The following is a 15600-nucleotide window of genomic DNA, read 5'->3' on the forward strand; positions in this document are numbered from 1 at the left end:
CTGTCGTAAACCAGATTATAGGCGAATATTTGAGAGTTATGTTTACTTGAAAAATTTGTGAATGAGTTAGATTTACATTAATTTATTTAGCTGATGCTAAAGTGATTAGTCTCTGTTACTGTACTAGATGTTGTTGATTCTTTTGTGTATGAGTCTTTTTCCATTTCCATGGATTATTCTGATTATTTTGGATTATTGCTTTTTTTTTTATGTTTTTTTTTTTTTCTTGTTCTTTGGAATTGTTATTCCCTAGACGGCCTGCCTCCTGTTTTGTCACATTCACTTGGATAAAATGAACACAGTAAATTTAACCTGCTCAGCCTTAGGGTCTGCATTTGAGTCCAAATCCATTATTCCTGTACCTGTGTTTGACAAAATCTAAAAATAACTCTGAGATTACTCAAATGAGACCTTGTCACTATATGTTTTACTTCATAGGTCAATACCTAGAATGTGAATAGTTCACTAAACCATAATAACCAATGAATAATACAAGCAACTATTAATGAACTTGGTAAAGCCTCATTTCCCATTAAGAAGAATGGTCTTGGATCTCTTTAGCAACATGCAATGTTACAACCAAGTGTGATATCAGTTCATAAACAAGCCTCACTTTAACACTACGTGGAGCGCTGTTGATCTGCTGGGACTGGCAGGGCTAATGCTCAGAATATACATAACCAAAGTGACAGTGACAGAAAGAGGAAGAAGATAGGAAGTTGGTGGGTAACATCTCAGGAAACAGGTCTGTCAAGAAACAGCAGATCAACCAACTAATGGAAACAGACAACTGACAAAACCAACTGGGGTTAAATAGTTTGACTGATGATTTTAACATCCAAGATCAACAAAATGAGGAGCTTTCTTCTCTTCCTCCTCGTCTCACTGATGAAAGGTAAAACGATTTCTGCTGCCTGATTCCTGAAATTAGAGAGTTGATAGAAAACTTACACCTCTTAAAATTAACTAGTTTCAACACATTTTGTGGTGTAGATTCAACTACAATTTTTGTACTTTAACACAGGTCACAGTAGGGGAGAGCAGCGATTTTAAAAGATTATGTTGTAGAGAGAGATATGTTTTTGCTGTGGTCACTAACTTACAGGTGTGGTCTATCAATATCAGGTGATATTTTGTACAAATGTAGAACGACTTCCTTATAATTTCACTTTAAACATAAGTGCCTCATTGTTACTTTCGACCCGGTCAGCTGAGTCAAAAGTAACACAACAATACAAGCTAGATTTTTTGTGTTACCATCCTTGTATTTAATAAATAGACATGACTGTGACCTTGTTAATGTGTAACTGCAAACACCTTTTGTCCTTTATCTTTAAAAAAAAAAAATTGTTAAATTTTTATTTTAAATATTCAGTTTCAAAAGTAACCTGACAGCCCAAACTTGAATTGTTTAGAATAGTTCATATTATATTAAGGATATATTAATATATAATAAATATATAATGTAAATATGCAAATGTAAGCACCTAAAACAGGGAGGAAATAGTTAGATGGAGATTGTTTATGAACCTGACATGATTAAAATAAAATAAGACTTTACTGATCTGCACTGGGGATATTTGCATGTTGTAGCAGTTTCAGAAACAGTGAACAAATGACAAATTTCAAGACAAATGACAAAAATCAAAATAAACAATAAAATTAAGATAAAAATGAAAAAGCTATTTACAGAATAGGCCTATACAAATTTCACATTTTGAAATGAATTTAAAGTTGTTTTAGTAAGAACAGCATGAGTGATCTGCATTTTGAGTGCTTTTCTGAACTCCTTGGGAGACAGGCCAAAATAAATATCAGCCGCTCTCTTAATATAAGCATGCAGCTTCCTCTCCTAGTCCAAGGAGAAGACTTAATAATGTGATCTGTACCTGTGGTCTAGTCTTCTCCCCAATTATCTCGGCCCTCCTCCTGCATTATCTGAACAAAGCGCATGGCATATGGCATGAGACTTTATCAGCTCAGAGACTAATGTTTCTAATAGAGATGTCCAGAAATGCCTTCTCATAAACATCTGGCTGTATCAGACCTCTGTCTTTCTGACCCACGCTATTGGCATATTCTGTTGCTATAATATGACATAAACATGTTTTAATAAATGCTGCAACACACAGAAAGTCACCACATTAGCAGCAGGACAAGATAAACACTTGTGGTCACTATAGAACTCCTGACATTTAAACACGATTTATTTTTATACTAAAAAACTCTGACAGGGCAAACTTCAGGGTGTGTTAAAGCACTAAATAACCTGTAGATTAATCATTACTGTGACACATGAAACAAGAGACACAGTTTGTACACAGGAAGCGATGCTTTTTCGATTACTGATTGTTTTTTGAAGTGAAATTCAGGTGCCGCTCCTTTTGGCCGTTTTAATTTCTGAAAAATGGCCTGTATGTTGAAACAGGTGCAAGAACCTAACTCATGATAACAAAATTGAACAGCCATAACTGCAGCAACATTCAGAAATGGACGGGAAAATGAACTGTTCTGTATATAACTTTAATGGCAGAATTCAGTGACAATAGAGTTAATTAGAACTCTAATGATTCATCGATTAGTTGTTGTAAATTAAATCGCCCACTATTTTGATAATGGATTTATCGGTTTGAGTATTTACTCAACTTTTCTGAATCTAGCTTCTTAAATGTAAATATTTTCTGATTTCTTTACTCCTTAATGACAGTAAACAAAGTAAATCTTTGGGTTACGGACAAAACAAGACATTTGAGGACATAATTTTGGAAAAACACTGATGGAATTTTTTTCACAATTTTCTGACATTTCATATACAAAAAAACAAATCAATTCAATAAAGAAAATAATCGACAGATAAATCAACAATGAAAATAATCATAAGTTGCAGCACAACAGTTAAGACAGGTGAATAAAAAAACAACAGGTGTTTGCTGGGCTGTGGAGACACCGTCTCTGTGAATATGAATTTTAGATCCCTGTTTGTAGCCTATATGGCCCTCGATATCACTCATTGTCCAAAAAACATGGCCTGTATGATATTTAGAAGACATTTACAGATACCATGCCCACACATACCCACTGAAAGGTTTGCAGCTTAAAACTGCTTCCTTGCTTATTATTGAGGTAACTAGTTAAAGGTTAAGGTTTGTAATTGCAGCCAGCTGTCTAGTCTACCGAACCCTATCATTTTGTAGAGAAAACCATAGAGAGATGCTATCTATTGCGTTATAGGACGCTGACATGGCAAATATCTGACAACCAGGTAAACAACAGTGAGCACAGGTTTCAATAGGCTGCCTCAATAACAAACCACCTCGTTTGCAGCAGATGTGTATGTCTGTGCATGTGTGGGGAAATGAGAACTGAAGTGAAAGAAAGCACATTCAAGTACGCTAGTGAGTAAACACTAATATAAAGGTGGAGAATGAATTAGAATAAAATGGTTCAATAAGAAATAACCAAAGCTAGTAGAAATAGAAATACGATTCTGTGTGAAACCCTGAATATATGTAAATAAACTGTTTTTTACAGGCAATTGCCAGCCTGGTCCCAAGATGGGCTAAACAACCCATTCAGAGGTTACTCAAGTTGGGACATAAAGTAAAAATTAGTGGTTGGAAGAAAATAATGACACACAAATGTAGCCTAGCAGGGCGTCCCTCTCTAGCTTAAAGAAACTATTGAAAACTCATCTCTTCAGAGAACACTTTCTCTCATAACACCTCTAACTCCTGACCTCTAACATGCACCTGTGCTCTTCTTCTATCTCTTACAATTCTCCTGTACTGATTGCACTTTTTTGTTAACTCTTACTTCTTTTCCTAGGTATTTACCCCATTGATGCCATCTGTGCTATTAGCTCTTACTAGTATTTATTAGTGTTCTTACTTGTATGTATTGTCAGTTTGAATCTTTGTTGATCCTTTCGATAAAAGCGGCAAATGAGTAAAAGTAAATGTACTTTGGGTTTGTAATTAACTGCAGTAGAAAATGATTTGTAAAAGCTCAGACTCAGACGGAGAGACATTGTTTTTGCAGTTTATTTGTTACAAATGTGTGCTCTATTGTCTACAAATATATGTAGTGAATGCGCCTGTTCGTGAGTTGATAAGCGTTGTAATGTGGGCTGGTGTGGCTGCAGTGCCAGGGCAGAACTTTTGTCCCAGTCCGCCCCTGCACGACAGCACCAGTTACTCACATAATCACTTCCTCTTTAGTGCTTGAGCCGGCAAAATAAAAGCCTTTTGCAGCAATGCTTTATTTCAAGTTGAATGGAGAAATCTTGCTTTGAAAAATTCTGAACGACATTAAAAAAGAGCTTGCTTGCCACACCTCTAAGATAGTCGTTTGAAAACGTGATTCCCCTAAATGTCGTCTGCCTGGCGCTACTGGGGAAATGAAAAGACGTCGGTTGATGGATGCGGATTAAACACCGAAACACAAACACTGCAGCACTTGCTTTATTGTATGCATCTGAAACAGTCGCTTCATAATCTAATAATTTGTTGAAGAGGGGAAACAAAAATACCCGGATGAAGGATTGAACACACACCTCATAGCTGAGTCTTGTGCTTTACCAACTGACGTAACCAAACACCATAACATGCAGTTTAAATATTACGTTTTATGTTCTCACCCACCATCTACTGGATGAAAAAATTGCTCCAATGTAAAACTATGTATTGGCCATCTGGAATCAGTTGACACAAGCTATCAACACAACATTTAGTTCTATAAAGTTGACAGATCAAACTTATCTTACCTCCAGCAGAAACACTATCATTAATTCTGAGTGGAGTTTCTGACCACCTGAACACCTGGTGCAACATCTCACAATAAATTTGGTTAACATGTTTAGGTTTAAAAAGAGTCTTTGTGGGGAGGGTTTCACCACTCTGTGAAACACTGTGCTGGCAAAATGTTCAACAATTTAAGAATGTTTCTCATCATAAAAGTACAAATAATCTGGGGAATTCATTATTGCCTATAGATCACATCACTAAAAGCTTCAGAAGAAACCCCTTTACGCAAGGGTCAAGGGTCAAAAATATTTGATGGCCATGATCTTTGGGCCCTCAGACGGCACATCAATAAAAACAGACAATTCTGTAGTATACCTCACTGCATGGGCTAAGGCACATTTGCTTGAACACAGCTTGTTGCTGCATCCGCAAATGCATGTTAAAACTCCACCATGCAAAAAGGAAACTGGATCCAGAAACGCTGCTGCGAAATCACTTAAGATGAAATTGAGGCAAAGTGGAAAACTGTCCTGTGGTCTCATGAGTCAAATATAAAGTCTGTTTGGAAATTATGGTTGCTGCGTCCTCAGGTCTAAAGAGTAGAGGAACAGCAGAGCCAACATCTGTTAATACTGCAAATATCCACATTTATTATTATTATTTCCTACATTTCAATTTTTTTTTACTTCCTTACAATCTCTACTTAACAAATGCTACTATTATTTCTATACCTTAAAGCCATGTGAGTATCTGTATTAAAGAATTTCCACTCGGTGATCAATAAAGTATTCTGATTCTGAAACCACTTTCTGCACGTTTTTACAGCATAGTGGCTCTGTAGTAAAATAGTCTGGTTGCTGAAAAACTGACCTGCCTGCAGTCCTGACTTATCACCCATTAAAAATGTTTTGCGCATTATGAAACGTAAAATACGACAAAGGAGACCCCGAACTGTTAAGTAGCTGAAATCCTGAAATCCAGAGTGTTGTTAAAAGAAGAGATGATGCAACAGAGTGATACAACTGGAGCCTTTACCAATTTATTTGAAACGTGTTACTGGCATCAAATTTGAAATGAGACAGAGTAAAATTTCCCCCTTTCAACATCTGATAAGTTGTCTTCGTGCTATTATGGGCATTTGATTTTGCACATCATCGCATTTTGTTGGTTACAATAACCACCGGATTATTTCAGATAGCCACAGTTATAAAAAATAAATAAATAAAAAAAGAGAGAAAGGTGGTTTTCCACAGCAGTATTGTGATCAAGAGGATAAGAATAGACATAAAACTAATTACTTTACAGCAGAGCTCATCCTCACTCTATATTTCCTTCAACTGACAGAGAGGCAGGCATTAACTGATTCATCTTTGTGAACTACTGATTCAGAAAGAGTTGATTTTGAATGCTGCAGTAGCTCTGGGATTGTTTCAGTGTCTGACATGATGTGGACTTTTCTCTTTGTCTGATCTACAGGCTGTGAGGCCTGGTCTGAAGGCTCTGAAGAGTCTGTAGTGAAGGGATGTCCAACAGAATGGCTTGAATTCACCTGCAAATACACAGCGACAAATAGAAAATACATTGATGTAGTTACTCCAAAAGAAAGCATAAAAACCACTGAGAGGAATGTATGGGAAAACAAAGGCAGAGTTTCCCTGTACAATGACACAAAAAATAATAATCTCAGGGTGGTCATTAAACAACTTGCACATGAGGACTTTGGGAACTACACCTGTAAATTCCAAGAAATGAAATCAAGAAACTGGAATTGGAAGTTGGTAAGAGACACTCACTTTTCATATGTTTTTCAATAAACTCAAATAAAACGTGGTCAAACCTTTTCAATAATAAAATATAAGTAAAACAAAAAAACATAAATATTACAACATAGCATGGAACAACACAACAGCTCATGTAATGGATAAAATTTTCAGAAACTTGTTTTTGATTCACACATGAAGCCAAATATTGTTGATAAATCCTAAGTCAGTTATTTAAAGTTTGATATTTAACATCTGAACGCACTGTAATTCATTCCTAACCGTAAACATTTAATTCTGTCTTCAGCTTACAAATTAAAACAAAAGCAGAATTATTACACTTTACTATATATGAGAAAAGGTGCATTTCCATCCATAGCACACTATTAGTGATATTTTTGATCAGCTGAGTCAGAGTCACAAACCTTTACAAACACTAATATTATCAATCAGCCTTTTAACCATCTTTTTATAATTTATCCTCCAATGGTTTTGTGTTTTCTGATATTTTGTTATGTGTTTAACCACTCCCTTGAATTCTTGCTGTATTTCCAATTTGTGGATTTTCTGTGCACCTGTGACGTACTTTTGGTTTTGAAAGGCGCTATAGAAACGTTTTCCTATTTACTTACATTTCACATTTTTGCCTTGTTTATTTGCAGAGACAGACGGCTGCCAGGGACAATTTATTCAAACTGCGTACAGAACAGCTAAAACCACCATCACATGTGATTACACAGGAAACAAATACAAGTTCTTCTGCAAACAGAACGGTTCAATCTGTGAGGATATTTCATCAACAAAATCCTCTCTGAAGTCAAACGGGACATTCACTCTCACAGAAACCAACAGTAGCTTCAGCGTGTCCATCAGTAACGTGTCCTCACGTGATGCTGGTGTCTACTGGTGTGGAGCGGAAACACATGAAGGAAGTTACAGAACTGCTCTCAGAAAGATACAGCTGGAGGTTAAAGGTGAGCAGCACACATCTGACACTTTTAATATTTGGTTTACTCACACAGACAATTAAGGTGTTTCTGAAATATGTTGTTTAGTACAGTCACTGATAGACAATGCTGTCTGTCTGTCTGTCTGTCTGTCTACAGCTGTTATTACTAACTTCACAAGGTCTCCAACTGTTGGACAGAATTTTACATACTGGTGTCAATATCTAAAAGGACAAACATATTCAAAGATATTCGTCTGTAAGGGAGAAGATCCATCTATATGTCAACCTCTAGTAACTGCACAGCTCAACCACACTGGGAAGTTTTCCATGAAGGATGGCAACAAAAGAAATATCACCATAACAGTGAGAAACGTAACAGCAAACGACACTGGGACATACTGGTGTGGAGCAGAAAGCACTAACGAAACAATCAGCAACAAATTCTTCCACAGACTGGTGATGACTGGTGAGTGTTTACATTGGTTTATGTAATCTGACCCTGGTTCAGATTGTAGGAGGGTAACTGATGAATGACAAGCATGAAAAGCATGCAATAGTAATTATTGATGAAAGCAGGGTTAATTAACCTTGAACTCTGAGTTGACTATCAGTTTAATCAACTTTAAGTATTTAAACCCCCAAATGCATGCATGGCGAATAAAAAAACCCCTCATCTTTCCTGTACAATGATTCACCATGGCGGCGGGTGAACCAAAAGAAGCAGTGAAAGAATCAGAGTTAGCCTCTGGAGCAACTAGGGGTTGCTCAGGGACACATTGGTAGACGTGTCACAGTGACTCTCAAACCAAAGGCAGGTGTCTTATCCACCGGTAACTTTACTTGTACTTGTAAAAGTAAAAGTTAATCAAAGTAATAGTACATAATGGTACTAGTAGAATGTTTTACTGCTCTTGCCACCTCTGCAACTGAGTTAATATTTTCAGTCCTGGCAAGAACATCCTATTAGACCTGCTTGATTATTGCCAAAATCACTATCACGATTATTGTGGTCAATATTGAGATCAAAATTAATTAACACGATTAGTCACTGACTTTAGAAATATTGACCTAGGAAAGTGGATTTCCTTGACGTTTAAATACAATACCAACTGAAAAACAAAAAAGTGAATGTAGTAATATGTTCACCGTGTTTTTTCATTCCATTTTCAAACACTTACAGCACTTAATTACTCATTAAGCTCTGTAATTTGTTTAGTTAAATAAGCCTCTTAGAAAGAGCATTTCCCTTTTTTTTCTTTCATATCCTGTCACTGACTGCATCAATCTGCAGTAAGATCACTTGAGGTTGTTGCTATTTGTGCTCTTCTTTTCATTTCCTGCACATTTTCAGAGCAGCATCCTGCAGTGATGTGACAACACAACTGTATCAGCAACAACCAGAACCCTTATCAAGTGATCAACTTTATCAACACAGATTTAGTGTTGAGTGTTTCCCTGTGCATGTGTTATACTCTTTAAGGATCAGTTGACATTTTATCAAGTTTTAAAACAATACATGTGGCTGTCAGTAGATTGAAAGTGTTACTGTTCAATGTAAATATGATCCATACTGGCTGTAAGGAAAACTCTCTGTCAGAAAGCAAATGAGAGCATTTCCCACACTGTCAAACTATTCCTTACACAGTAGACCTTTTTTTAAATAGCAGATGTTTTGAACACAGTAGGATGAATACAGGTGCTTCTATGTCAAGTGTCCCAGTAAGTCATGACAGTGAGTTTTTATTGTGTTTCAGAACCAATGGGGGTAAAATTATTAAAATGTTTACATTTATGCTCGAGGTGGATCTGTTAACAAATCCAGCCTGTGCTATTTTCTTGCTATTTTTTTTCAGTATCACCATCTCCTGTTTCTTCAACCCAGTCAACTACTATGTCTGCTGAGAGTCGTGGTAAGAGAGCATGTTTGAAATCTTAAACCTGCAGAAGAGCAACAGGAGGAATATTTTATAAACCGTTTTAAAATTCAATTTCTGTAAAATTCCTTTTTAATTCCTCAACACAGGGAGCTTTGGATGACAATGTCCTGTGTTAACTGTGTTTTAAACAAGTCTGGATTTTTATGTTGCTGTCTGGTTTATCTTGCAGGTGGTTCTCTGGTCGTCGTTACGTTGATTGTCTGTGTAGTTGTGCTGCTGCTGCTGCTGTTTGTGTTAATTTTGATCCTTATCTACAAACGTAAGAGTTATTTGTAGAAGAAACACGCACATTTTGTACACAGTAAACCACATTCTCAACAGCTCCATCCTATGTGGAGGTGATGACTAATAAAGCCAAATCAGACAGAATGTATCACGTTAGTAGAAACTAGACATGATGTCTTTTTCGCCTGAATGTTGACGTTTTTTTGAGCTTTGATCCTTCATCATTTCTGCTGATAAACAGTGTTAGTTAAGTTCTGTTACATTAAACCAAACTGAAAAATATGTACAGTACAGGTAGATTTTGTAGGTAGAGAGACTGTGTCTCAATTTGATGAAAAGTGGTGAAATGAATTCACTTTGTGTCCTTAAGTCTGCTTGTTTATTTCTTTTTTGTTCTCTTCTATTTCTTTCTGCCAGGATTTTCACATTTAAAGAACACAAGAAAAGGAGCAGAAGCACAGAACATCAGAGAGGTCAGTGTATAAATGAATGTCTCTGTGTGTGGTTGTAAGTCGAATTGTACAGCTGGAAAAAAATGTGCAATAGCTGGATTACTCATCTCTGGATGGTGCCTGGTATTAAGTATTTGTGTTATAAATATAAGAAAGAGCTACTCGGAGTCTTTGCTAAAGACAGAATAGTGTAAATAAATATTGGCCAACAGTGACACAGTGATGAATTTTCACTCATGCTGTGACAGAACCTTGATTTTTGCTGCATGTTTGTGTTACAGTGGTCGGATTTAGATTGAGGTGCACTACGACCTCTGATAACCAACTGGCAAAGATATTTCTTCCATGTTTTCTAGAAAGCTTCTGAACAGAAACAGGAGGATATACTTGTAAACAACACACTTCCTATAAAGTAATACTGTTACCACATGAGATAATGATCAGAAACCCGCTGCAGAGTAGCTACAACAAGAAACACTGTATTTCATTTCATATTTACTATTTCACTTGAATGAGGGAAATAATTTGTGTGTTAAATATGAAATGTTAAAAAAAAACACATTAAAACATATCAGAAGATAGTGTGGCACTGGGACAACTAATTAATCTTTAAAATTTTATTTTATTAAAAGCACCTTCTGAATCAGTTACTCCTGGCTTTGTACAAACCCGTGCTGATGTTTGCATTACTTTGTAACACCAAATGACACCACAGTAAAACTAGAGGTCCTGGAATTATTAACCTGTTTGTAATTTAACTGACAATGTTGAGCACGTTCTGTATGGAGAGTTTATTGTTAAGATTCAACATGTTTTGTTCAGACTGTATTTTTTATTATTCACTGGTAGGATTATGTCTACGAGGAGATACAGCAGCACATCCAGACTACAGTCTCAGGAAATGACATGAACATGATTTATGCCAATGTCAACTTTCCCACAAACCCGTCTGCCTCGCAGCATTACTCCAGCATCAACTTCCAAAGTTGCTCTGACAGAGTTGGTGGTGAGGCAGTGATCCTCAAACCCAGCTCTGCTGCCTGCGAATATTCTACTGTGAAGCAAAATCCATCCTACTGGACAGTCAACCAGCCGTCCAGCTCTTCAGCTCACTATGCAACACTTAACAGGCAACTGCAGCAACACTGAGCAAAGATCAGCCTTGACAGGAATTTATGACATTTATTAAATGCATGGTCAAGATTTCAGCTCATTCCTGACATGATTGTTTATAATTCATTCATTTAGTGTCGTCATCAGATAAAATGTTTATTTGTCCAATACTTTATGACCAATTATCTGCATAACTAATGACATTCCCATAAGGCTAGTATAGTAAAAGAAAAAGTATTAATGAATGTGAGATGTATTATGCTTCATACAATACAGTGCAAAAAGAAAATAATTAAAATATTACTCATTAATTACCACACTGGTATGACAGTCTCTTCATTTAATCTTTAAATTTAATGTGTGGAGGGTTTGACATTTTGGTTCTTTAGCGCTATCTGGTGGTAATTTCAAGACTGACACTGTGGGAGATGGCACTGCATGCTTGATTCGATGATTCATTCTACAGAAAAACGTCAAAAGATATTGAAAGATGCAACAATCACATAAAAATTTACCTAATAGTAACTTAACTTTAGTGTGCTGAATATCTTAGATACATTTATTTTCTATTTAAATCGCCCCATTAGCACAGTTTCCTCTTGTTTAGTGATGTCTGTTGTATACTCCATTAACAGTGAAAGAAACATATGAGGGCTAGTGCTTTTTGTAATTGACCTAAAATAGAACAAAACACCAATCTGCAGACAGTAGAGCCAACCACTGGAGATCATAATCTGACGTGAGCATGTTCAGCATGATTCGATACTAATGACTGTTAGAGCCCTGCCTCTTCAAATACAAGTACATTTATTCATAACCTACTGCATAACCGCTCAAGCCCCATTGCACTTCATAGAAAAGAGTATAAATCATTTGAATACACATCTGTTCCTCTTATTACTAACACAACAGGATAAATTTCAAACTACAGTTTATTAATCCAAATTCTCTGGCACAGAGAGTGTGATGTTTCCTAAATAAGTTTTGTTGAAGGAGTAATTGTTGTTGAGCAAGGAGACACTGTAACACAAAGACAGACTTGCAGAATATAATATAACCTGTTTATGAATATAATAATATATATATATATATATATATATTTCATCACCTTTTGTGCTGTGGGTGGAGAATAAATGAGCCTGTGTTTGCATCCTGTTTGTTTTAAATAGCTCTTCAGTTAAGGGTGAAAATGTCTCATAGCCAGAGATAGATGGAAAACAAATAGTGAGAGACATGACAACATAGACATCCTCAGTAGTCATCACTACTGTTTTCCCAAGCTTAGTTAGATTAACAGCTTCTGGTTCTAACAGAGCTGTTTCTCCTGCCATTAACATGCTGAACAACATCTGACACTTAAAAACTACTTAATTTTATTTCCTGATACACCAAGGATTTACATAATCATCCATTAGTGGGAGGTTCCCTCTAATTGTTGTTGGAAATCACACATAAAAAAAGCCAAAGACAATATTATTATTGTTTGAAGACATTATGAAAGGTCTTACTAATAGTGATGACTACAGATAAAATCAGCTAAATCTGCAGCTACCCTTGGCTTTACAGAGCTGTAGAGTGAGTTTCAGATCATTGTTTTCAGTATTCAGTGTTTTCAGTGTTTTGTGTTCAGTAAAAGGCCTCTGTACTCTATCTGCTGAGCAGCAAACAGCAGACAGACACAATTAGAGACTAACTGGTGAACAAAGTCGAGCATAGAGCAGCTAAAGAGTTAAATATTTCAATCAGGAGAGGGTGGAGAGCAAAAACAGAGCTAACAGAGAGAGTATTGGACAGATGAATGACCATGTGTTGCTCTGTGACTGCCTGATGTGGAAATAAGAAACTGTTTGCTAACAAGTTTATCATCTCAACTTAAAGGTGATAATATGTTAAGCCACCAACAGGGGCACACACATGTCCGAAATGCATACACGTGCACAAACAGGACCTCTACATGTCAGAGTGAGGGGGCTGCCACGCAGTCAGGCTCCCTGAGCAGTTAGGGGTTCAGGCTTTGCTCAGGTGAACCTTCAGCAGTGACCAGGAGGTGAAGTGGCACCTCTCCAGCTGCCAGTCTGAACTCCTTTTGACTGGTCTGTGCTGGACTTTAACCAAAACCACCCTCCAGTTACCAAGCCAAGTCCCCACGGACTGAGCTACTGCTGCCCAAAGGCTTAACATCCACAGGTTTTAGGTAAAAAAAAATTGTTGAATAAAAATGTCACCTGTTTTTTTTTTGTAAATGTGCAGATACACAATTTGTGATCTATGAAGTAAATAATTTAATAGCAGATTATGAATAATGATGAGGTTGAACCCATTACAGTCTGTTGTTATAACTGTTGACCAGACATTTCTCTCTGACATATAATATTACATATTAGGGACTTTCTAATCGGAAAGATGTATTTTCTCTCTTTACAGTCATTTCCTATTTACTGTGTAAATGAAGTAATGTATAAAGTGGGAGGAGATGTGACTAACACTTAAAGAAGAAAGATAAAAGGGGAAGGATAGAAATTTGGGAGTAGCTTTTAGGTATCATAAGATATACCTTCAAGAAATAGAGCTGTGCAGATAGAGGAGACCAACCAACAAGAGAAAACTGTCTCTCAGAGGATCTCAGCATCCAACAAAATGAAGATCTTTCTTCTTCTCTTCCTCTCACTGATGACAGGTAAAACGTTTGCTGCTATTGGACTACTGATCTTAGAGATTACACTTGTTACAGCCTTGCTTATAAAATAATTAACCGGTTGATCTGGATTTGGTTATTTTCATTTTGTATTAGTTTAGTATAACACAGCCGCAATCCAGTCCTCTATTGTAACTAACTAGTAGCCAACAAAGTAGAGTACAAAGTACTGTTTTTCTAGAAAGGAAAATGTACAACAGTCTGTGGGCACTTTGCACTAACTAACCCTCACATGATGTAGATTATAGTCTGTCCACCAGAGAGCACTGACTTCACTGTTAAATGTCCCACCCTGCAAATCTTGGTCACAAAAAATTTACTTAACAGGAACTGTTTGTTTTATGTGATGAAAAAACATGATGTGTGTTAAAATAAAGATACACCATTATGGAAATGATCAATATCATTAAATTAAAAGAAACTTCTGACAACTGGGCACTGAAAGTCTGTGATCCACTGATTCAAAATGCTGTCTGCTGACAGAAACCATGTAAGTTGCATTGATAGAGAGCTCATTCAGACCAGTCTGCCTAATCGTTTCAGCTTAAGTTAGCTACCGTTAGCTAAGTTAAATATTTAGGGGTGGTTATAACAACAGACAGGAAAACCAGACAAGAACAAAATATTGAGATTGGTATATAGAAAAGTAAATCTATACTTAATTCTTGGTTACAGATGGATTTATCTATTTTTGGAAGGGTGTTAATTACTAAAATTTAATCATTATCTAGAGTTATGTACTCCGTGTTTTCTCAAGCCGTCACTGATAATTTAATTACATCAACGAATCAAACTAATTTTAACTTTATTTGGGAAAACAGACATCACTATTTAAGAAAAGGAGATGTTGTAAAATCGCTAGAAGAAGGGGGTTTAAATGTCATTGACTATGAGGCCATGAATGGAGTGATAAAACTTAAACGGTTACAGAAATTCACACAAAATAGTGATAGCTTCTGGTTTAATATTCCTTCTGAAATATTTGATAAATGTGGGGGGATTGATTTTTTATTAAGATGTGATTTTGGTGTTGCTAAACTTCCTGCTGTCCAAATTTCATGAGCAGGTTCTCCTTTATTGGAAAATGATTTATAAACACAACTTCACCCCACATTGTAGTCCCACATGGATTAATAGGTGTATTATGGTGAAAGGAAAATCTTTATGTCACTGTGAGTGGGTAGTGGGGAGTGGGTAATTCTTTACAAGAAAGCCTTGAAATATATGAAAACAAGCCTTGGAAGTGATTAGACCTCTTGTGTTATTTTGTTTTTTACTTATTTATTTCTCACATGTATTTTATTTTAATTTGGTACACCGGCTTTCGATGGACAACACTAACAGTGCGTTGAGTAACGCTCATGCTACAACAGCCTACGGACACCAATCGGGAGAACGCAGTCTGGAGCAGCAAGGCAGGGAGGGACCAATGAACATGAAATTAAATTCTAACACAAATTAAATGCAATTTAGGAAGATGCTAAATTTATAGATGGTAAAATATATCATCTGCGATGGACTGGCGACCTGTCCAGGGTGTACCCTGCCTTTCGCCCAATGTCAGCTGGGATAGGCTCCAGCCCCCCACGACCCTGTACGCAAATTAAGCGGTTGATGATGGATGGGTGGATGAAAATATATCATGATAATAATCCCTTTTTTTTAACCCTGTCTAACATGATGTGAACTTTGGTTTTTGATCTACAGGTTGTGAGGCCTTGTCTAAA

At 36.5% G+C, this 15600-nt stretch overlaps 1 protein-coding gene across 1 annotated transcript in view; it reads left to right on the plus strand.

Annotated features, from left to right (window-relative positions):
• LOC119885741 (CMRF35-like molecule 1) overlaps positions 1–11487 on the plus strand; it is a 29543-nt gene extending 18056 nt beyond the window's left edge. The window contains exons 3-8 of the mRNA XM_038695956.1: positions 7165–7476; positions 7609–7917; positions 9305–9361; positions 9558–9647; positions 10031–10086; positions 10915–11487. Of these exons, the coding sequence (XP_038551884.1) occupies positions 7165–7476; positions 7609–7917; positions 9305–9361; positions 9558–9647; positions 10031–10086; positions 10915–11214 (1124 nt within the window). The 3' untranslated portion in view covers positions 11215–11487. The remainder of the gene's footprint in view (positions 1–7164; positions 7477–7608; positions 7918–9304; positions 9362–9557; positions 9648–10030; positions 10087–10914) is intronic.
• The last annotated feature ends 4113 nt before the right edge of the window (positions 11488–15600 follow it).

The sequence above is a fragment of the Micropterus salmoides genome, unplaced genomic scaffold, assembly GCF_014851395.1.
Source record: "Micropterus salmoides isolate LMB-PRFRI ecotype aquatic unplaced genomic scaffold, ASM1485139v1 Ms_hic_scaffold_4, whole genome shotgun sequence".
Lineage (NCBI taxonomy): Eukaryota > Metazoa > Chordata > Actinopteri > Centrarchiformes > Centrarchidae > Micropterus > Micropterus salmoides.